The 22,313-nt window shown below is 37.1% G+C and overlaps 1 protein-coding gene across 9 annotated transcripts in view; it reads left to right on the forward strand.

Moving 5' to 3' along the window:
- Positions 1 to 22,094, forward strand: part of LOC140520363 (integrin beta-1-binding protein 1) — a 33,021-nt gene extending 10,927 nt beyond the window's left edge. For 5 of the 9 annotated variants that reach the window (XM_072634264.1, XM_072634260.1, XM_072634263.1 and 2 more), the window contains exons 2-8: positions 3,960 to 4,100; positions 5,582 to 5,683; positions 9,698 to 9,776; positions 16,444 to 16,580; positions 19,967 to 20,059; positions 21,242 to 21,391; positions 21,668 to 22,094. In XM_072634264.1, the coding sequence (XP_072490365.1) occupies positions 5,612 to 5,683; positions 9,698 to 9,776; positions 16,444 to 16,580; positions 19,967 to 20,059; positions 21,242 to 21,391; positions 21,668 to 21,739 (603 nt within the window). In that variant the 5' untranslated portion in view covers positions 3,960 to 4,100; positions 5,582 to 5,611 and the 3' untranslated portion in view covers positions 21,740 to 22,094. The remainder of the gene's footprint in view (positions 1 to 3,959; positions 4,101 to 5,581; positions 5,684 to 9,697; positions 9,777 to 16,443; positions 16,581 to 19,966; positions 20,060 to 21,241; positions 21,392 to 21,667) is intronic. The other 4 variants (XM_072634265.1, XM_072634267.1, XM_072634266.1 and 1 more) reach the window with 1 other exon arrangement.
- The last annotated feature ends 219 nt before the right edge of the window (positions 22,095 to 22,313 follow it).

The raw sequence follows: 22,313 nt of genomic DNA on the forward strand, positions 1-22,313 counted from the left end.
TATTTTCCCCCTCTGCTGTTCCCACTGATCCAGGATTTTTCTGGGGAAATATTTTATGGTTCTTTCCAGGTCATCAAGTGGGGAGGAGAGAGCATTTACTGCTCACTCCACCATCCTGACTCCTGGAAGTTAAAGTAGGTGACTTACAGTTGTTTAATCTGTGGGCTGAAAGTCTCAGGAGCTGCTGTGACTGATATCTGGGGCTTAGCGGCTGTTACTCACTCAGCTCTGCTGGTCTCTTGCCCTGGGCTGCCACTCCGCCATTCTGCCTGCTGCTGCCTCAGGTCTCCCCAGGGCCCTCCCGGGCTGCACTGGATGCAATGTACTGCACCCTGTGGGTTCACCCCCTTGGAACAGATCCTTCCTGTCAACCTTCCAGTCTGTCCTGGGATGTGAACCTGCCACAGTCTGTCTCCTATTGGATTCTACACCTCAAAAGTTTGGTCAGATTCTCTCCTTAGAGGTATCTGAAGGAGTTTGTTTAAGAGCTTAGGTGAGTCCTTCCTCTCACTCTGCCATCTTGGCTCCGCCGCCCTGCTGTCAAGATTCTTGTTAGAGTCCTTAATAGGCTGATCCTTCCTGGAAGATGGTCATATATCTGAGGGCCAGTGTGGCTTCAGAAAGGGCCAAGGAACAATCGATATGGTGTCTGCTGCCCAACAACTCCAGGAGAAATGCCAGGAGCAGAACAGAGGTCTGTACAAGGCCTTTGACACTGTTAGTCATGAGGGCTTATGGAAAATTATGTCAAATTTTGGTTGCCCGGAGAAGTTCATCAGCATTGTACGTCAGTTTCATGATGGCATGTTTTGCCTGGGTTCTGGATAGTGGATGATGCTCTTGTCCCTTCCCAGTCACCAGTGGAGTGAAACAGGACTGTGTGCTCTTTCCCATGCTTTTTAGCATGTTTTCAGCTATGTTGTCAAATGCTTTTAATGAGGATGAACAAAGCGTCAAAGTCAACTACTATACTGATGGTAAGTTCTTCAGTTTGAAAGGGCCACAAGCCAAGATCAAAGTGGAGGGAGTGTTGGTGCATGATTTTCTGTTTGCAGATGATTGTGCACTCAATGCAGCCTCTGAAGCTGAGATGCAGCAAAGTATGGATTAAGAAATACACAGGTGCTCCATCAGCCACCACCACCATCCATATATGGAATCATTGGTTATAACAAATGGAGAAGTTTTGAATGCTGTGGATAAGTTCACTTAACTTTGGTAGTATACTTTCCAGGAATGTACACATTGACAATGAGGTTGATGCACGCATTGCCAGAGCTAGGTCAGTGTTTGGGAGGCTCTGAAGAAAAGTTTGGGAGAGAAGAGGTATTAGACTGACTACCAAACTGAAGGTCTACAAAGCCGTTGTGCTGACCTCGTTATGTGCCTGTGAAACGTGGACAGTCTACAAGCGCCATGCCAGGAAACTGAATCACTTCCCTTTGAATTATTTCAGGGAGATTCTAAAGATCACCTGGCAGGATAAGGTACCAGACACTGACATCCTTGCTTGAACTAAACTGCCAAGCCTTTAAGCTATGCTTCAGAGAGTACAACTCTGATGGGCTGAGCACGTTGTTCGAATGCAAAAAATACACTTGCCAAAAAGACTATTTTATGGAGAACTCACATGGGGCAGGCAATCACATGGTGGTCAGAAGAAGCAATACAAGGATACTCTTAAAATCTCTCTCAGGAACTTTGGATTTGATTGTGGGACATGGGAGACACTGGCACAGGACTGCTTACCATGGCATGCCTACATCAGAAAAGGTGCTGTGCTCTATGAGCAAAGAATAATTGAAACAGCACAAAGGAAACATAGGATGTGCAAATTTGGAGTATCCACCCCAAATATTTACATGGTCTATCTGTGCCCAACCTGTGGTAGAGCATTCTGAGCTTGTATTGTTCTGATCAGCCACAGTTGTTGTACACACTGAAACTTCACTTTATCGTGGTGATGTCATTTTGATCCTCTTCAAGAACAAAGGACAACAACCAACCACTATGTACCAGGCACTTTGTAAGCCCTGGGGATACAAAGAAACACAAAACAAAACAGCCCCTGCTCTCTAGTAGCTTACAGTCTAATGGAGGAGACAACATTGCAAACAACTACGTATAAACAAGATGTATTTAGGATAAATTGGGGGTAATCAAAAAGGGAGGATATGAAAGTTAAGATTAGGAAGACTGGAAAATTCTTCTTGGAGAAGATGGAATTTTAGCTGAGATTTGAAGGAAACTGAGACAACTAGGTGGCAGAAAGGAGGAAAATGTTCCAAGAATGGGGGAGAACCAGTGAAAACACCTATTTGGCCCTTGGGCTGTAAATGGCCCATAGGCATCCCAGAAGATTTCCAGTGACCCACAAAAAATGCAGAGGATGTTTTTTCCTCTACATTTTTTGTGGGTGGAAGTCCAAAGGTTGGGCAGGTCTGTGTTAATTGGTTTCCCAGCCTGATTATGATTGCAAGCAAAATGGGATCTTTTGCTGTTTTTGTTTTAATATAATCAAATGCCTCTGATTGAATCTTGCCTTAATCAACCAAGAGTCTTTATTAGGAGTAAAGTACAGAAACAAGAGTTTCTTTAACTAGAAACAAGTATATATATTTATATTGTTAATGTGATTAAAGATCTTACTTACCCATTAATGGGTGTGCCCATTAAAGGGAGTTTGATTAGGGAAGATTGGTAGGAAGGCCCACACCTTTTGTTCATGGGGCACTGGTTCTCAAGGGTTGGGATGCCCTCTGGCTCTAAAAAAGGTATAAATACTCTGAGGGTGAGCTTTTACTTTGGGGCTTACTGACTGGAAGTCTTTCTTTGGCCAGACTGGACTCTGGGAAACTGCTAAGGAACCCCCAGTCCCCTGGAAAACCCAGATGTTGGTGCTTCCATCTTTGTTTTCTATGTTTGTATGTTAATGATCAGATATAGGAAAGCATGTCTGTTGATTTTTGATTTCTCTGAAGTTCAGAGTTCTGACTCTTTCCCCTGAAGTAACTGAATGATACATGTGCTTGATTAAAGTGATTGTTAATCCCTCAAAAGTTGCCTTTCCTTTTAGAGAAGCAAATCAAAGGACCTGTGATAGCAAGCCCCCTTGTGTTTGTCAGGTGCTTACTGATACACTGAGGTCTCTCCTCTGTCTAATCTTTCTTGAACTGAGCTAACAAGGTGATATTCCTAAAGATCACCACATCATTTTACTTAAAAGCTCTTGTGGCTCCCTGTGACCTTTAGGATAAAATAAAAACTCCTCTTTCTCCTTTAAAACCCTCTACATTTTGCATTTAGCCTACATCCAAGCAGATTATATTTCTAGTGCAGTACCTAGTATATAGATACTCAGGTATTACACAAATATACAAATGATGTGGAATCCTTATGAAACTCCAGGCCCTTTCACCTTAGCACCTACAAATATTTTACTTCCCCTCTTATGTGAAAAGTGCTGTGCTAAGCAGTGGAGGAGATAAAAATATTAAATTAGAAACAGTTCCTGCCTTCATGGACCTTGTAGTGTGGTATGGTGGTACAATACACAACAAATGACCATAGTATTGTTGTTATTTGGCAAAAGTTTAAATGTGTGTACTGCATCTGCACACAATTTTGATCCAATGTAATCACCTGTATCCATTAATGAATATTTGTTCTATCTGCATTCCAGCTTTGTCAATTGCCCTTTCTTTCCATGGGAATAGATCTCTTTACAAACATGTTCTTTTTTAACATGTTCCACTATTCCCAGTCTCCCATTTCTGTGGGGTTTTTTTTTTTGTTTTATTTTAATTTCTTTTTAAGTAATTTTTCTTTGATTATAAAGACTTAGAACTTAGTTGAAATCAGGAACCATAATGCAGGCCAAAACAGCAATATTCCCTTCAGACCATTTGGAATGAAAATTGCTAATATTTATTTTAATTACATATTTTATTTCTGTACAGTTTCAGCCACAGTGAGTATAAGAATGTGGATTTGTCCTGACTAGTTAGAACTTCATGAAATGAAATCAGCTTTAGCTACAAGATAAACTCATATGTCTCGAGGCCTATTTTCTCATGAGGAAAAGTATTTCTCTACTACAGGTGAGTAGTCAAAATGTTTACCTAGGTAATCTTCATTTTGATGGATGGGTGTTGAAGAATGTATTATTATTGTGTGCTCTGTGCCTACTTAGTAGCATTTTTAGAAGGGGATCACAAACATTTCATGAATATCATTTCTTTCATCCTGCTGTCATTTTGTTGAGGTAGGGGGGAGAAACCAGTTATTGTTGACCAGTATTTTATGCCTGGAGAAACTTAAAGACAGAACAGCTTGTGAAAGACCATTTGATAAAATAAATAGGACCTTAAAGTTGCTAAGACTCTTTCAGTTCACTGTTCATAGGGATTTTTAGGAGAAGACAAATGTTAGGATTTGTTTCTAAAACTAATTTTATGATTAAATTTTATTCTTCAGCTAAATATCAGTAAAGAGAATTTTCTTTCTTTGAGTGAAACTTTTCTGAATCTCCCTTTGATCCCTGAAGAACTTTGTGATCTTTCTTCCAGTAAATGGATTACACAGGATAGGGACCTTTGAGACCCTTTAGGAGAAAGATTATTTTGTCTTAGTTGAATAGAACCCTTTATCTACCTCCATCCCTACAAAAACAATAGGGATTCTGACTTCTTTTCATATTTTTGAGGTGGCAGTTATGATCTCCTTGATACTATACCAGAAGTAGTGAGTGTAGGATAAATATTGTTCTTTGACTGTAAGAGATTTTTAGGTGGTATGAGGTTTCCTAACTGACCACCTCTTATTCAGTCCCCTACCGTTTATCCCTTATCAAAAGTAATTTCTTCAAAATAACTGATTATATACTCAGGCAACCAGAAACCCTCCCTGCGAAGCAAGGGAACCTTAGATGTGTGTAAAATTACATTTTGTTCCATGATTCTATAGCAAGCAGATTGACTTGCTCCCCTTTTTTTATGAATTCAAATATAAATGCAACTTATTAAGTACCATGAGCTCTTTTTAGCCAGAAAAAAATAATATATCATTGACCTAGAATTTCTCTATTTTAGGCAAATAAGATCCCTTCACTCAGGGAGTTGAGTCAAGTTAGATTGGTTAGTTAGCTTTCCTTTAAAAAGTAGAATAGCTTCTAAGTTGTATGGGAAAGGGTAAATGTTTAGGTCAGGGGTGGGAAACTTCAGTCTCAAGGCCACATATGATCTTCTAGGCCCTTGGGTATGGCCTTCTGACTGAGTACAGTCAGAAGTACAGTCCCCTTTTATTAAGGGGATTTGTTCTGTAAAGTTTGGATTCAGTCAAAAGGCCTCACTTGAGGACCTAAAGGGCCACATGTGGCCTCAAGGCTGCAGGTTCCCCCCTCCTGGTTTAGAGCTTTGAATTCCAAGTGAAAAGAATTAGTCACAGATGCCAGAAAAAAATTGTTTTATTTTCCATACATACACATGTTTGATTTACGTTCATGAGTAAACATTTTTGGAAAAGAGGTTTAAATAAGCCACTTTTTCATTGATTTGGTTGTAACCAATTTTTGTTCTTCCAGGGGAGGTTATGGATCCAACTATGGTGAAAAATGTTTCGAAAAGGCAAAAAGCGACACAGTAGTAGCAGTTCCCAAAGTAGTGAAATCAGTACTAAGAGCAAGGTAAGGGGGGTGGAGTTTAGAACTGAGTCACCAGGCAGTCAGTTAATTTTTTGTATTTACAACAAATAATCCACATAGAATATTTATCATAGGCTCATTGCATGATATTTATTAAATGGTGTGAACATTTAATTTTATAATTTCAAGTACTGGATCTAAGTCCACTTTGGATGATGTTCAATTTTGAATTTTCTCAAGTCATCGAAGCAATTAAAATACATCAGCTACAGTCCTTTGCAATGAGAGCTGAGAATTTTCAGATTCTCCCTCTTGGGATCACTTCACCTCTCAGTGCACCTGGCCCCTTTCTCAGATGCTAAGTTGTAGAACTATTGTCATTCTGCATCTGTGATGAGAGTTTCCAAATACTACCCATACAGCTGTGGGAGCTCCCCTCAATGTGATGAACTTACAGGTTTGAATGCCCCCCAGATGAGAGGGGTTTTACACATAGTGTTCTAGGAGTTTTAGAGTTTTGAATAATTCTGTTTATTTGAGTGGGAAATTAATAAATAGTCCAGAATGCATGATATAGGATCATAGAGTTAGAAGGGAACTTAGAAGCCCCTTCATTCTGCAGATGAGGAAATTGAAACCTAGCAAGGTTAAGGAAGTTGTATACACAGCTGACAGAGCTTAGATATTTGTCAGTGTGCAGGTAAAGTTCACATGTACAGATATATTATCTCTCATTTTCACAGATGATGTAGGAAGGTAAATGAATAATTCTGCTAGGCAGAATGGTGATATAGAGGAAGGATTGCTTTATTTGGAGCTAGAGAACCTGGCTACAAGTCTTAACTTTGCCAGTTGTTACAAGTATGACCTTGGGCAAACTCTTTTGTTTCTGTGGGACTCTGATTTCCTCATCTGTGAAATGAGGTGCCTGGAGTAGGTGACCTCTGTGGTCCTTTCCAGGTTTGGACCTATGATTTTGTTTTATAAGATCTAATTGATGCAAATGAGAACCTCTAATCCTGAACAAACCATTTCATTTTCTTATTCACAGTTTATGGAGACTGATTTAACAACTCAGCAAACCCTTATGGCTCAGCATTGAATTTAAGAGATACATAAAGATGAATAGACATGGACCCTGTTCTGATGGACCTTACAGTTTAAGTAGGAGTATAAAACTTATCAGTCTTTTTGATTGGCAGAATTTTTAAAGTAAAGTGATGAGGCTGATAGTAAATTTTGTCATTGCAGGGATTCTTAGTTTCAGGAAGGCATTCTGAGATATGTGGACTTAGTGGTAGAGAAATTTCCACCATCTTATTTTTGTCTGCTGATGTTCTACCTGGCCTACTTTCTGCATGAAACCTTTCTTGATTTCCCCTCTTGCCCTGCCCTCCTCCTGTCCTTCCAGCCAGAATTATTTAACTTCTGGATTCCAAAATATAAAAATCCTCTTTCTGAAAGCACAGAAAAGTCTGGACTAGAATATACCTTACATTCTAGTCCCCATATTGTAGGGTTGCTGTTTGTCCTTCCTTCTTGAAGAAGAGAAGTGATGCTGTGACATGCAAGTGAGTCAGACTTAAGTTGATAGGACATAGATAATACAGATTATCCTCAGAATTAATTGTTGGCCCTACCTGCCCTCTTACTTTCCCTGTTAAGACTTAGAAGTTAGACTTATATCTGCAATGAACTTCCTGTGAACATGAGGACTTCTTTGTGTGTTGCGTTTCCCCATTAGAATGTTAGCTCCTTGAGGGCAGGGATTGTCTCATTTTAAAATCTGTATTCCTAGCATTTAGCACAGTCCTTGGTGTATAATAACTACCATTATTATTTTGCCATACCAAGAAAGAAATGGGGCTTGTTAGGCTTTGAGTGATTTGCAGAATTTAAGTAGATTAAGGGGAGAAAGGATAAGTACAGGTCCAGAGTTCGATCAACCAAGTAGTTAAATAAAAGTAATAAGTGCTTCCTGTGTCCCAGACATCGTGTTAATACTCAACAATGGTATTTTGCTGGAGAAATAAGAGGACTACTCTTACCAGAACCAAAGAATTGTAGAATGTATTAACATCAGCATTAGCTGGTGGCAACCTCAGAGGTCATCTTATTTTTTCCCTTTTATAAAGGAAGAAACTAAATTCAGGGAAAGGAAGTGATATAAGAATAGCTTTAGATTTGGAATAGCTCTGATTAGATCAGAAGAACTAAACTCAACTTCTGGTTCTGCCAGCGAACACCTTCGTATGCTTCAGCCAAGTTAGGTTGCATATGGGCTTCAGTTTCCACATCTGTAAAATGAGGGAGTTGGACTAATATGACCTCAAAAATCTCTTCCATTTGTAACAGTCTACAGTTCTTTGCTTCTAGTCGGGGTGGTCTCATTTTCTGACATTCTATTTTTCTGACTTGCATAGAGTTATGCAACTGATTTATAGCAGAACAGATACTAGATCCCTAATTCCTAGCATAGTATCTTTAAAGCCTTTTCTGCTTTGAACATGAATAAATTGCTAGAGAAGAAACAGAAATGTCTACCTCTGTTAAACTTGAGAGCTTAGTAGAATTTCCTGCTTTCCCTTTCACTGTTTTCATTTAAAGTTGAATATTAAGGCAGAAAATAAAGTTTTGAGAACAGTCTGTGATGGCTAGCATTTCCTTTAGTGTCTTGTACATATTGAATTTTATGTAACGAGAAAATTACCCTATATTGTCTGCATTTTTCATCTGGTATAAAGTACTTTGATCAGGAAGCTCTTTGGTATAAACAAAAACCCTCAAAATTTAGAATGACTGTTTTCAAGACTTCAGGGCAATTCAGCAGCTTTTTGGTAAGCATCTCTCAAGTACAGAACGCTGTGCCAGAGTTGTGTTGGAACTCCAACACGACTATATAGGTGCCTGCCCTGAGAGATAAAACATGTCTACAAATAATTATAATTCAGGGAAGCAAAAAAGAGGGATGTTAGGTCTACACATTCCACCCTCAGCTTCTCTGCACTTCCCTCACTCACAGGTTCCATGTCAGCTGCTAAAAACAATTTCAAGAGCACCAGCTGTTATAACACCATTGAAAATTGGAGTTGTACTTTCTTTGCTTTGACAGCAATTGAAAAATTACAGAAAAGGGAGAAGTCTTGCAGCCCTCCAAAACCTCATGCCAGTGTTTTCTCCTAAACAAAAGAGGAATAGAAGGTTTCTTTGTTCCCTGTTCTTTTTATGGAGATAGAAACAGGGCTGTTTTCTCCTCTGGACAACGGGAATTGAAAGAAGGCACCTGGGTCCAACTCTGTTGATAGTAACTGAATTCACCCCAGAAGGCAGCTTGACATTTATAGTAGCCAGCTGTTACCCATGAAGGCATATTTTGGGGTTTGATAGATTGAGAATTCAGAATTTGCACTGTTGGAGTATGCCCAAAGAAATAGCTACCATAGTACACACTGAAGGTTGGATTCCTTAGAATCAATGGATTTTTAAGATGAAATATTACCCCACTTAAATATTTTCATATATTTTACCAGTGTGGAAAGATAGTTTACATAAGGAGGATAGTTTACATATAAACTATGTAGTTTATATAGTTATATGAAAGTCGGAGAGTTTATATACTTTTAAATATAGAGAGAGAGAGAGAGAGTTTTTATGTACTGATAGTTGATTTAGGTGTTTTCAAATATTTGAATAGGTAGAGGATTATGGTTGGCATAATTTGATTAAAATAACCTAATTTGGAAGGGTCTATATCATTTAGATAAGTAAAGACAAAGAAACACTTCTCTGTGTTAACAGACTTACTGAATGAGCAGATGTTCATTATGTAAGTATTTAGATTCTTTTGGGTATTTTGAATTAAGAGAGTTCATCTTAGTTGACCTGATTTTTTAAAAAAAATGTTATGTGAAATGAGTGATAAAAGATAGCTCGAATGTATTTAATTGTCATAACTTAAAAGAAAATGTTTATTATTACATTTAACTAGTTTTTTTGTGTTTTCCCCAACTTCATCACCACTCCCTCCCCCCACCCCAAATCCTCTCATTTCCCCAGTCTGTAGATTCCAGCCTTGGTGGACTTTCAAGATCAAGTACTGTAGCCAGCCTAGATACAGACTCTACCAAAAGCTCAGGTGTGTAACCAATGTGTATTCCTTTACCATTCTTGAGCTGTTTCTTCATTGGTTAACATGGGGGTTGGGAGGAGGTTGGACTAGATGACTTGTGAAGGTCTTTCCCTTTCTCTGTCTGTGATAGTACTCAGTCTTTTTTTATTTCATTTAAAAAAATCCTATCTGTGCAATAGCAGATCCCAGTAGAGCTCTTCGTTGCATTGCGATAAATCCTGGGTTTTCTCTTGTGTGTTTGCTCAGTTCTGACTGGAGACAGATGGGAGGGAAGAAGCTCTGTATGTATACATCCAGTAACGTAGAATATTGATTGTCACAGGGCTGGAGTAAATGATGAGGAGAACCCCACTCTGAGTGTCATGGATAAAAGAGATTGGGAAATACTGGTGGGGTCAGTACCAGAAAAATACACCAAGGAATGTTAGCAAAGGGATTATACTGTTAGTCAGTCAACCAGTATTTATTAAATGCCTCCTCTGTGCCAGGAACCATGCCAGCTATTGAGAATACAAGTACAAAGAATGAAATAATTCTTTACTTTGTATTGGAGACAAGTATAATAAAAATATTTACCCATAATATAAAGGAAAGAAAAACAAATATATACAAAATAGGTAAGTATAGCATAATTTGGGAATTAGGTCACTGGCTGTTTGAGGAGTCAATAAAGGTTTTTTGAAAAAGATGGCATTTGAGCTGCATCTTAAAGGAAAAGGGATTCTCTGGGATGGAGGTGAAGAGAGGGTATTCTAAAGTATGGCTGCTCCTACTTTTCACGCTCTTCATATCTTACTCCTTCCCTTCCAACACCACCCCCTGACTCTGCAGTCCAGTGACTGACATTGGCCTCCTTGTTGTCCTTTGAACATGACTGTCCATCTTTCATTTCCAGGCATTTTCTTTGGCTAGTCCCCATCTCTTGAATTCTCTCCTTCCTCATCTTTGTCTCCTGTCCTCCCTGACATCCTTCAATCCCAGCAAAAATGCACTTTGCACTGGAAGCTTTTCATGAACCCTCTTAATCCTAGTGCCTTCCCTCAGGTGATTATTTCCTATTTATGCTATATGTAGCTTCTTTGCACTTTGTTGTCTTCCCTATTAGATTGTGAGCTCTCCAAGGGCAGGGTCTATCTTCTATATTTATTTTTATCCCCAGTAGATAGCATACTACCTGGCACGTAATAGGTGCTTAATAAGTGTTGATTTACAAATGCAAAGTCATGAATATAGATGGAAGTATTGTACACTACTATGTCTAGATCACAGAGTGCAGAATGAGAAGATATATTTGATGAAGCTGAGAAGTCCTGTAGGTCTTTAAAAGCTAAATAGAAATTTATCCTAAAGGCAATAGGAAGTCTGTTGTCTAGAACTGATTGAGTAGTAGAGTCATGTAGTCAGATTTATGTTCAGGGACAATTATTTTGGCAAAAAAAATGTAGGGTGGACAAGAGGTTTGAGAGATTTTGGCAGAGGTACCTGGGGTCTTTTGCAATAGTCTAGGCCAGAGCTGATAAGGGCCTGTACCCTTGAGGGGGTAGCTTTGTGCATGGAGAGAAGGGGACAGATGTGAGAGATGTTGTAAAGGTAGAAATGACAAGAGTTAGCAACTTAGTGAATGTGTGGTGTGAGGAAGAGGGAGGAGTCCAAGATAGTGCTGAGTTGTATGAACCTCAGAGATAGAAATAGGGAAGTTTGTAAGAAGAGACCATTAGGGAGAAAGATAACGAGCTCAATTTTGGACATGATGAACTTAAGCTAACTCTGGGACCTCTGGTTCGAAATGTCTAATAGGCAGTTGTCATGTTTAAAAAGTTTCAAGAGACATAATTTCTGGGTAATTTAATCATTTTATTAAGGCCAGTAGGTTATTAACAAAAGAATGGTCATTTGTCCATCTCTCTTAGACCAAAAACAATCATGGCAACTCACATTTTATATACCCTTCAAAACAGTAGGTGGTCTGTCAAAGAGCAATCAAATCTAATTGGTTAATGTGATTGGAGTTTGGCTTATTAAAATGAAAGACTGATTATCTGTATACCAGGCCACTCCTAGCTTTAGGCTATCAGTTCAAAGAATGTATACTCCATCAGAGCCTGAGGTGATGGGCTTTCCTACCCGAGATTAAATTCCTTGCTATGCTGGCTGAGATCTGACTAAGATTGAGGAGAGTCAGTGCAATCACATTATTAGTAATGTCCTGACTGAACTTTTAAAGATGTTAGAAGGGGAGAGCTGTGAATCTCCTCCCAAATTATTGGTCATTAATAATCATTTCTCACAAGTTAGGGAAGAGATGGTCCTGAGACAGAGCTCTTTGAGTGATCTGCATAGAGGTGATAGATAAACCTCTGGGAGCTAAAGAAGTTACAGAGAGAGAAGAGAAGAGGATATGATAAAACCCTGTGGAATAACCAGTTTCAGGGGCCTGATACATAAATGATAATCCTGGAGAGGAGACTGAGGAAAGTATTATAGGTGTATTATAAATATTCAAATCAACTACAAAGAACCTATGAAGGAAGATGTTATTCACCTCTACAGAAAGAATTGATAGACATATAGTATGTTTATTTACTTATGTATGTATATATGTATGTATGTATGTGTATATGTATAGATAGATATATCTGTGTCAAATGGTGGCCTTTTCTAGTTCAGGGTGGGAAGGAAGCTTGGAACTTAAAATGTAACAGACACCTTTCCTCAGAATTTGGAGATGTACTTATCGTACGTTGTACTTACTGCTGAGGATACAAAGAAAGGCAAGAGACCACACGCAAACAGTTACGTATAAACCAGGCACATACAGGATAAATACAAGATACTCAACAGAGGAAAGGCCCTAGAATTAAGAGAGACTGGGAAAGGCTTCCCACAGAGTATGGGATTTTAGCTGGGACTTGAAGAAGTCAAGGAAGCCAAGAGGAGGATGTGACGAGGAAGACCATCCCATCTATGAGAGACAGCCATAGAAAAATCCTAGTCAGGAGATGGAGTGTCTTGTTTAGGGAACAGTGAGAATGCCAGTGTCTTGGGGTTGCATAGTACATAGGTGGTTTTAAGGTCTAAGAGGATGAGAAAGGTAGGGGTCAGGGCAGATTATGAAGGGCTTTGAAAACTCTTCAGAGTATTCAACAGTGGATTTTATATTTGATCCTGGAGGTGAGACAGAACCACTGGAGTTGAGTTGGGGTGGGGGTGTATAACATGGTCATACCTATATTTAGGAAGATCATTTTGATGGATAAATGAAGGATCAACTTCTGATAGGCAGACCAGCAAATATTTATTAAGCTTCTACTGTGTGCCAGGCACTACTCAGGGTCAAGCTCAGTGTCAGTACTATTTCTGGGTTTGGACTGGGGCCTACTGGATAAAAGCATTCCTACTCCTCCAGCGTCAAATAGATCAGGGGAGTGGGGACATGATGAAGACAGGGATAGGGGCTGCTGGTACCTGGCACAGAATTTAGCCTCCTTAAATTTTTTTAAGGTTTTTTTGTTCAGACGTGCCAAGTAGCGTTCATTTTGCTCCAACCTTTCAAGAAAATATTTATGTTGTAGACCAGAGAAAAAACAAAATGGTAATCCCTAAAGTCTCTTAGAATCCATAGCAGATTGGGTCAAAATGTTGATTTTTCCCTTTTTCTTTTCAAATTTAATTTTATTTAGTTTTTTTGTTACATTTTAAGTTCCAAGCTTCCTTCCCACCCTGAACTAGAAAAGGCCACCATTTGACACAGATATATCTATCTATACATATACACATACATACATACATATATACATACATAAATAAATAAACATACTATATGTCTATCAATTCTTTCTGTAGAGGTGAATAACATCTTCCTTCATAGGTTCTTTGTAGTTGATTTGAATATTTATAATACTCAAAATAGCCTAGTCATTCAAAGTTATTCTTCAGACAGTTTTGCTGTTACTGTATTGAGCATTCTCTTTGTTGTGCTCATTTCACTATTCATTATTTCATTTGTGTCTTTTTTTCCATGTTTTTCTAAAATCAACCTGCTCCTCATTCTTTACATCACAGTATTCCATCACGATCTTTTACCACAACTTATTTAGCCATTCTCCAATTGATGGGCATCCCTTCAATTTTCAGTTATTTGTCCTATCACGTGGAAAGTTGCTGTAAATATTTTAGAACATATAGGTTCTTTTCCTTTTTCCCTAATCACTTTGGGAAAGAGACCTAATAGTGGTATTGGTGGGTCAAAGGAAATACACAGTTTTATAACTCTGTGGGTTTAATTCCAGATTGCTCTCCAAAATGATTGGACCAGTTCACAGTTCTACTAATGCTGTATTAGTATCCCAGTATTCCACATCCTCTCCAGCATTTGTTATTTTCTCCTTAAATCATTTTAGCCAGTCTGATAGATGTGAAATAGTAGCTTATAGTTGTTTTAATTTACATTTCTCTAATCAATAATGATTAGAACATTTTTTCTCATATGACTGTATATAGCTTTCTTCATCAAAAAACTGCTTGTTCATATCCTTTGGCCATTTATCACTTAGAGAATGAATTTGATCAAAAGGTTGATTTTCCTCTTTCTTTTTCCCTGTCTCACAGTCTCCTAAATAAATGCCAAGTGAGTGCTTGAAAAAAGCTCTCTCCAAAACACATTCATCTTTTCTAGGGCTGAAGTCTTCCTTTTACATGAGGATTGTTGACTATGGCATCTACCAAAGATCTAGCCCTTAGAGGAAAAATTATTTGATAGGATATTGTTCAGCCTGAGTTCCATTCTGTTTTCCCTTTAAAGTGTTTTTAAAAATTATATAGCTGTTGTATGTAAGTACAGAACAAAAGTATTATATTTTAGTGTACACACAGTGAATCAAAATGGTTGTAAAATAGATATTTAATAGAAACTATAGCTATTTCTTTGTATGTATATAGCTATCACAGGTTTAGATCTGGAAGTCTAGTTCAACTCTTATTTTACATAGGAGGAAACTGAGGCACAAAAAGATGTAGATGTCTTGATCCAGGTTTTTCTGCCTTTGCTATCCAACTTCCTTATGGGATTTCACTTTGTAGTCTTTTTTGGCACAACACTTTCTTAATACGGGAAAGAAAATTTTAAGTGAATGTAGCAAAGAAAGTGTGGGAAGAAGACTAATATTTCAATTTGGTACTATTTTAAAAGTTCACTAATTTTTCCCTTCTCTTTTTTAATTTGGAAATTTAAAGCCCTGGTTAATTTACTTCCCAGTGACCTTTATTTAGGATAACAGAAGAGTCACTGAAAAAAAATTGGTTCAGTGATATTTAAAACTACTCTTTAAAAAAAATCTACTCCTACATCATTTAAAGAAAGTTTGTTCTTTTTCTGATTACCTATGAAATTATGATAACAATTTAGTGTTTTTGAGAGGAAGGGAAGAGTGAAATGAAACTGAGAAGTCCCATGTCTATTCAATAAACATTAATGAAGTACCTATCAAGAGTGAGGCACTAAGTGAATTCATTCATTCAGCTGCTGTTCATTAAGGGCTTATGAAGCTCAGGGTGCACTCTGATAGGAGCTGGTGATAACAGCAATAAAGTCAAATCAGTCCTTGTCATTAAGGAGTTTGTGTGTTTTGCTGGGGGAATATGACATGTAAAGAGATCAATAAATACAACATAATTTTAGGAGAGGAGAGAGCATTAGCAGTTGGCCAATCTGGTAAGATCTGCCATAAGAGGTGGCACCTGGACTGAGCCTAGAATGTAGACGAAGTTAGAGAAGTAGTGCTGAGGAGGTCTTAGGAGACCAATTGTTCTCTGAAGGTTCAGGGACCAGTCCTTTGGCTGGAATGTAATATGCATGAAGGGGAATAATACAGAGTAAGTCTAGAAAGAGAGATTGGAGCTCAGTTAAGGAGAATTTGAAATACCAGGTAGAGGAGTTTGTATTTTATCTGAGGCAATAGGAGCCACTGAAGATTTTTGAGCAGCTGAGTAACATGGTTAAAGCCTGTGATTGTTTTCTCAGCTTTGTGGAATGAGTGGGAGGGAGAAGCCTAGATGGAGACTGAGAGCAGAGAGAGAAGCTATTAATATAGTAACAGTGCAGGTGAGAGGTGATAAGAATCATGTAAATCAGGCTGTACAACATGACTTTGGGGCTGCAAAGCATTTCTGGCAGCCCTCGAAAAATCCATGGCAACCAACCATTGTTGGTGTGTCTCTAGGCTAACCTATCTGCAGCCAGAAGTTCAGCCTATTTTAATTTTGACCTCTACCTACTGCCAACTTGTACAGATCAGATGTAAATAGAGAGAAGAGATCTGAAAAAAGATATCCTGCAGGTAGAACAGACAAAATTTGTTAACTAATTTGAAATGAGAAGAGAGAAAATAATGATGACCCTGAATCTGTGACCCTTGGTAATTGGAAAGGATACTAGTACCCTTAATAAAAACAGGGAAGTTTGGAGGAAGGGCAGGTTTGAGGGGAAGATAATGAGTTCTGTTTTGGCCATGTTGAATTTGAAATGATTATAATAAAACAAGTGGAAATGTCTAGCAAGCAGTTGGTAATATGGGACTGGAGATTAAGAAAAATTTAGAGCAAGAGTGCCTACTGAAATCTTATTGCAAATATGCATTTTAAACATTAACTGATCATTATTATTTTCAATTAATAGGGCAAAGCAACAGTAATTCTGATACCTGTGCCGAATTTCGAATAAAATATGTTGGTGCCATTGAAAAACTGAAACTCAGTGATGGGAAAAGTCTTGAAGGTCCACTGGATCTCATAAATTACATTGATGTGGCGCAGGTAAAAAAAATGTTTGTGTAAGAAACAGAACTTGTAGTAAATATGCCTAGACATCTCAACTGCTTGCTGTTACCTAATCTTGGATGATGAATTCTTGGCTATGAGGAATGTACTCTTGAAAGGTCAGTAACATCTCAGTCCACGAGCTGGCACTATTTCCATGAGTTAATTTTTGAATTATATATAGTTACAGCAGTTTAAAAAAATATATTAGTAGTTAATATTTATTGAACATTGCTTGCTTGGCAGTGTATAAAATATGTTGGGGACTTAATAACTTACAAGATATGGAAAAAACTTTGTACCAGATCCTGTATTTTAGTTTTATTTTTTTCCTAAAGTCTCCTGAGAAATTAGTATAATTCTGGTAACCTGATTTTTTTCAGTAAAATTATAAATCTTGTCATAACCAATGTGGAAATTTTTAAAAATTGACTATGCATATTTGTTACAAGGGTTTTTTTCTTTTCTCTTTTTCAGTTGGCTAGGGAAGAGGAGGGAAAAAAAGAAAATAAATGCATGTTAATTTAAAAACAAATAAAAATAAAATTTCTCATCTTGATAATTGATCACAATTTCCATTTCTTGAAAACTTAGCCACAATTCTATTGACGTATCAGTTGGTGGAAGTGAGTGAGAAAGAAGAAAGACTAGTATATGTAAATGGTAAAGTAAATCTGTTTCTTAGTAATCTGTGAAGATGAGTCAATTTGTTATTTTAATAGGAAAAAATACTCCTGATAATGATTTCTTTAGCCATTTATTTCCATATTGACCATTTATTTCCATATTGACCTACTAATTTATATAACATAGGTTCTCCATTAATTTTCATTATGGGTTATGGCTAATACTTTTTTATATTAATATTTTTGTATTTTTAATTATATGACTAATATTTATAGCATTATAAAATTATTAGTATTATGTGATGATAGAGTTAATTCTGTGGGATTAAAATTAATTTGATCTAGTATGATAGTTGAAATATCATTTAATCTGAGCTAAAACAGTCTTTCTTCCAGAACTAAGTTTAGAACACTAATAATGCTGCTACAGTAATAACTGTAGGCAGTGGTTCAAGTTTGTGTAACAGTATGCCAAAGCTGGATAATTAAGGCCCTGTCTTGAGAGTATCACCTACATAATGTAACAAGATTTTTCATTATTTTAAAAACAAAAATAAACACTAATTTTTTTTTTGCTTTAAATATAAAGCTTTTTTTTTGCCTTATATCTCCCAATTGCATGGAAAAATTATTTTTAACATTCATTTTTAAGTTCCAGATATTCTTCATCTTTTCTTTCTCCCTGAGAAGCTAAGCAGTTTGACATAGGCTGTACATGTGCAATCATACAAAACTTATTTCCATATTAGTCATGTTGTGAAAGAAACAAACAAAAACCATGAATAAAATGAAATGAAAAAAATAGTATGCTTTCATCTGTATCCAGAATCTATGAGTTCTTTCTTCAGGATGTAACTGTCTTGTATCACAGTATCACTTCATTCACAGTTGATCATAATGCAGTATTGCTGTTTCTGAGTACAGTGCTCTTATGGTTCTTCACTTTACTTTGCATCAGTTCACTTACATCTTCCTTAGTTTTTCTGAAGTCATCCTGCTTATCATTTCTTACACATAGAATTCTATTAAAGTCATATACCACAACTTGTTCAGCCATTCCTCAATTGATGGACGTCCCCTCTCCAATTCTTTGCCACCATAAGAGGTGCTATAAATGTTTTTATACAAATAGATCCTTTCCCCCTTTTTAAAAATCTCTTTAGGATACAGACCTAGTAGTGGTATTGCTGGATCAAACAGTATACACAGGTTTATAACCCTTTTGGGTATAATTCCATATTGTCTGTCGAATGGTTGGATCTGTTCACATTTCTGCCCACATTGCATTTAGTGTCCCAGTTTTCTCACATCCCTTACAACATTTATCTTTTTCCTTTTCTGCCATAATAGCCAATCTCATAGGGGTGAGGTGGTATCTCAGACTTCTTTTAATTTGCATTTCATCAATCAATAGTGAGTTAGAGCATTTTTTCAATGACTAGATAGTTTTCATATCTCCTGAAAGCTACCTGTTTATATCCTTTGCCATTTATCAACTGGGGAATGACTTATAAATTTCACTTCATCCTATATATATTTGAGAAATGAGGCTTTTATCAGATTCTTGCTGTAAAAGTTTTTTTTCCCAGGTTTCTGTGAAACAAACAGTCTAAATTGCTTATATCGATGTGAAATTTTTCTCCTATCTTCCTACCTTTTTTGTTCTTATTGTGTCTTAAAGTATTAGTAACATAGAACTTCAAAAAAAATTTTTTCTTGAAGTCTGCTTTTTTAAAGTTGCTTTATTACATAAAAGCACAAAAGAATTTAAGTGACTAAGATGTCAGACATCTGCTGTGATCAAATTTCCTTTTGTGGAAATCCTAACAACTTTGTGAGGACATCTAGGTTCAATGAAACTTTGAAACCAAAACTGAAGTCTATGTATGTGACTCAGTTAATTTTTCTGTAACATTGGTTGCATTTATGGAAATAATTATTTTATTTAACACATAGCTGAACACCATCAGTCATTATAGAAACTGCCTCAGAGAATTATGCTTAGTTGTTATAGATAAAACAATTAAACATTGCCCTAATTTAACAGATAAGTGTGGAGAAAAGATGATCAAGCTAAAATAAAAATTTATTATCTTATTTCTGATGAATTAAAACAAAGAATTGTGAATATTTGTTTGAAAAAGTAAGTTGGAAAAACATCACTTTATTCAGAAGAACAATCTGCTAACACTACCTGAAGGAGCTGAGTAGCTTTGGTATAACTAAATATATCTGATGCACAGGATATAATGTAAATAAATTTATATAGCCTTGCTATGGACTTGAGGCAGAATTTAACCATACTTATTATTTCATTTGCTAATCATAGGCTTTGAGAGTTCTTTTTAGAAAAGTTTTTTATCTGCTGGACCAAAAATTTAGCCATAAAATCTATCAGATTTCATGAGGATAAAAAATCATTGTGATAACTAAAAGGGTTCACATAAAGACACAACAGAAGATAAAACCAGACATAGGAAGTATGGGAGAATATGGACTTTTCTTCCACACAAATATGCTTAATAGTATAAAACAGCAAAAATATTTAATTGTGAAATGAATGATTTTTGCTTCACAAGAAACTCTCCTAAATCTACTGTACATGCTGCATTCTCTGGGATTTGGATGTTAGACTGTTAGATGTTTTCACATAAGCCCTGGATGGGGGAATGAAGATTAGAAGCACTGACTGGACTTTTCATTTAGAACTTTGATGGTGACTATTTTTCTTTTTTGTTTTTCCTTTGGACTTCATAGCAAGATGGAAAGTTACCATTTGTTCCTCTGGAGGAGGAGTTTATTATGGGAGTGTCTAAATATGGCATTAAAGTATCAACATCTGATCAATATGTAAGTTTATCATGTCTTTTAAATATAATTTGAAAAGAAAAAAGATCATTGGTGTTTTAATGTTCTCAAGTTACCAAAGACCTTGCTGTGTTTAGATATTCCATTGCTCATTCAGCAAACATTTAGCAAATGCTGGATAGTAAATACTCTGCCTGACAGCAGGAAAATATTTCTCTGAATCTGTGTACCCCAGTCTGTGGGTCATGTATCCCTTCAAGGGCCATGGAGTCATTACAAGGGATCTTTGTGTCCACATGCAAATGAGCTATCTGATCTAACACCTCAGTACATACCTTCTATTGACTGAAGGTCTCACACATATGTTTCTGTATGGTATTACTTTTTTTTTTTTAACATGCTATTATCACTAATGAAATATGAAACATTACCAAATTCATGGTAGGTTTTTGTCAGTTTCTGAATTGCTAGAAACTAATAAATAGCACAATTAAAAGTATGTTAAGAAGCATGAAATTTGTTTTGGTTAAAAGAATGCTCTCCTCCTTGAAAATAGTGATTTTATTCATTTAGATAATGCACAATCCCTGCCCTTTTGATGCTGAGTCAGTGATGGACAAAACATAGAAATGTCACATTGCTGCGTTAGTTAGACGTGCATCAAAGAGGTACAAAGGAAAGTGCTCTGGTAGGTCTAAGGGAGATGCTGTTTGTTAAAACTAAGCAAGCACGTCAGGGGAAGCTTTATCTTCTTGTCTAGCTCCCCTGAAGGAGTTAGTAGTAGGGGCCCATTCTGCAGACAGAGGTAGAGACTAGTTCATAGCACCACAGGAATCCTTGAAGCTGTTTCACCAAGAAAAGAGATAAGGCTGCCCTTTTAACAGGGAGGGAAACTTTTGGGATGGTATTTTATTATGATTATCAGTCTATATATTGGGAACTAAAGTTAGATTGATTTCCTTTCACAGAGCCCAAGTTAGGAATGTAATGTATTAAAAAGCTCTGTTTAGAGGGGACTACAAAGACTGCCTAGCAGAGGGCACTATTTTAAGGCTTTTAAAAGCTTTAGGTCATTCCATAACCATCTTTGGTCAAACTTGTGTACATTATGTTGAGACACTTGTGTGGGAAACTTAATTGTATTACTTATACATGGCTCCTTAGAAGCAGAACCAGCTTTTGTAACAGCCATGATGATTCTGGATTTCTCCCTCATTTCTGTAGGATGTTTTACACAGACATGCTCTGTATTTAATCATCCGGATGGTGTGCTATGATGATGGTCTAGGAGCAGGAAAAAGCTTACTGGCGCTAAAGACCACAGATGCAAGCTATGAAGAGTATAGTCTATGGGTGTATCAGTGTAACAGCCTGGTAAGGTTTTGGCTTATTTCATCTCTCCCCTGTCTTCCACCCCTGCCCCCAATTTTTAACTGGCTAATCCAAACCAAGAAGGAAAACTAGGAAACTCCTTGGTTAGGTTTTCAAGGCCTGGGGTGATGACATAATTCTGGAGGCTGGGTTAGCTACCCAGGTCTGGGACCCTTTGGGAAAATTACTGTATTAGGTCCTAATCTACAACAAATATTTTTAAAACCAATGAATGCTGCTTTTAGTAACATTAGTTTTGTCCTATTTTACATAATATAGGAACAAGCACAAGCTATTTGCAAAGTTTTAGCCACAGCTTTTGACTCTGTATTAACATCTGAGAAATCCTGAGTTCCTGCTAGAGTGGAAGATAAATAACTTCATCTGAAAGAAGCCAGCATTCAAGATGAAACAGGAGGTGAACTTTTATCTCCACTGAAGAATAAAGAACCTTCATTCCAGTTTCATAAAGAAAATGTATTTTAAAAATATCAATCATTTCAACCCTGTCAATGCAAAATTTTCTAAGCTCTCCAAAGCATTTCTAAAACCCAGGTGTTATGTTAAGACTGTCAATGAAGAGAACTTTCTGCTTGGATGATAAAAAGCCTGCATGCCAAATTTGACCCCTCTTAACTTATCCAGCTTAGCACCAGAAAGTGTTGTGTATAAAAACATTTTAATGTATAATAAACATTGCAACCTAGTTTACCTTGTGAAAGTTCAATGTATTCTACAGCCATTTGCTATTGGAGAGACATGAGGAAAGAAGGGAGGGAGAGTAGAGTATTAGTTGATCAAAAGACTTGGGTTGTCCTGCCTTGGCCTTGTAGCCCATGGGGTTGCTAAAGAAGGCAAAGTCTGGATGTTGGATCCCTTCTGGACTGTCATAGGGGGAGGGTAGACCTTGTGTCTCTGGGAGTAG

This window comes from Notamacropus eugenii, chromosome 1 (assembly GCF_028372415.1).
Source record: "Notamacropus eugenii isolate mMacEug1 chromosome 1, mMacEug1.pri_v2, whole genome shotgun sequence".
Taxonomy (NCBI): Eukaryota; Metazoa; Chordata; class Mammalia; order Diprotodontia; family Macropodidae; genus Notamacropus; species Notamacropus eugenii.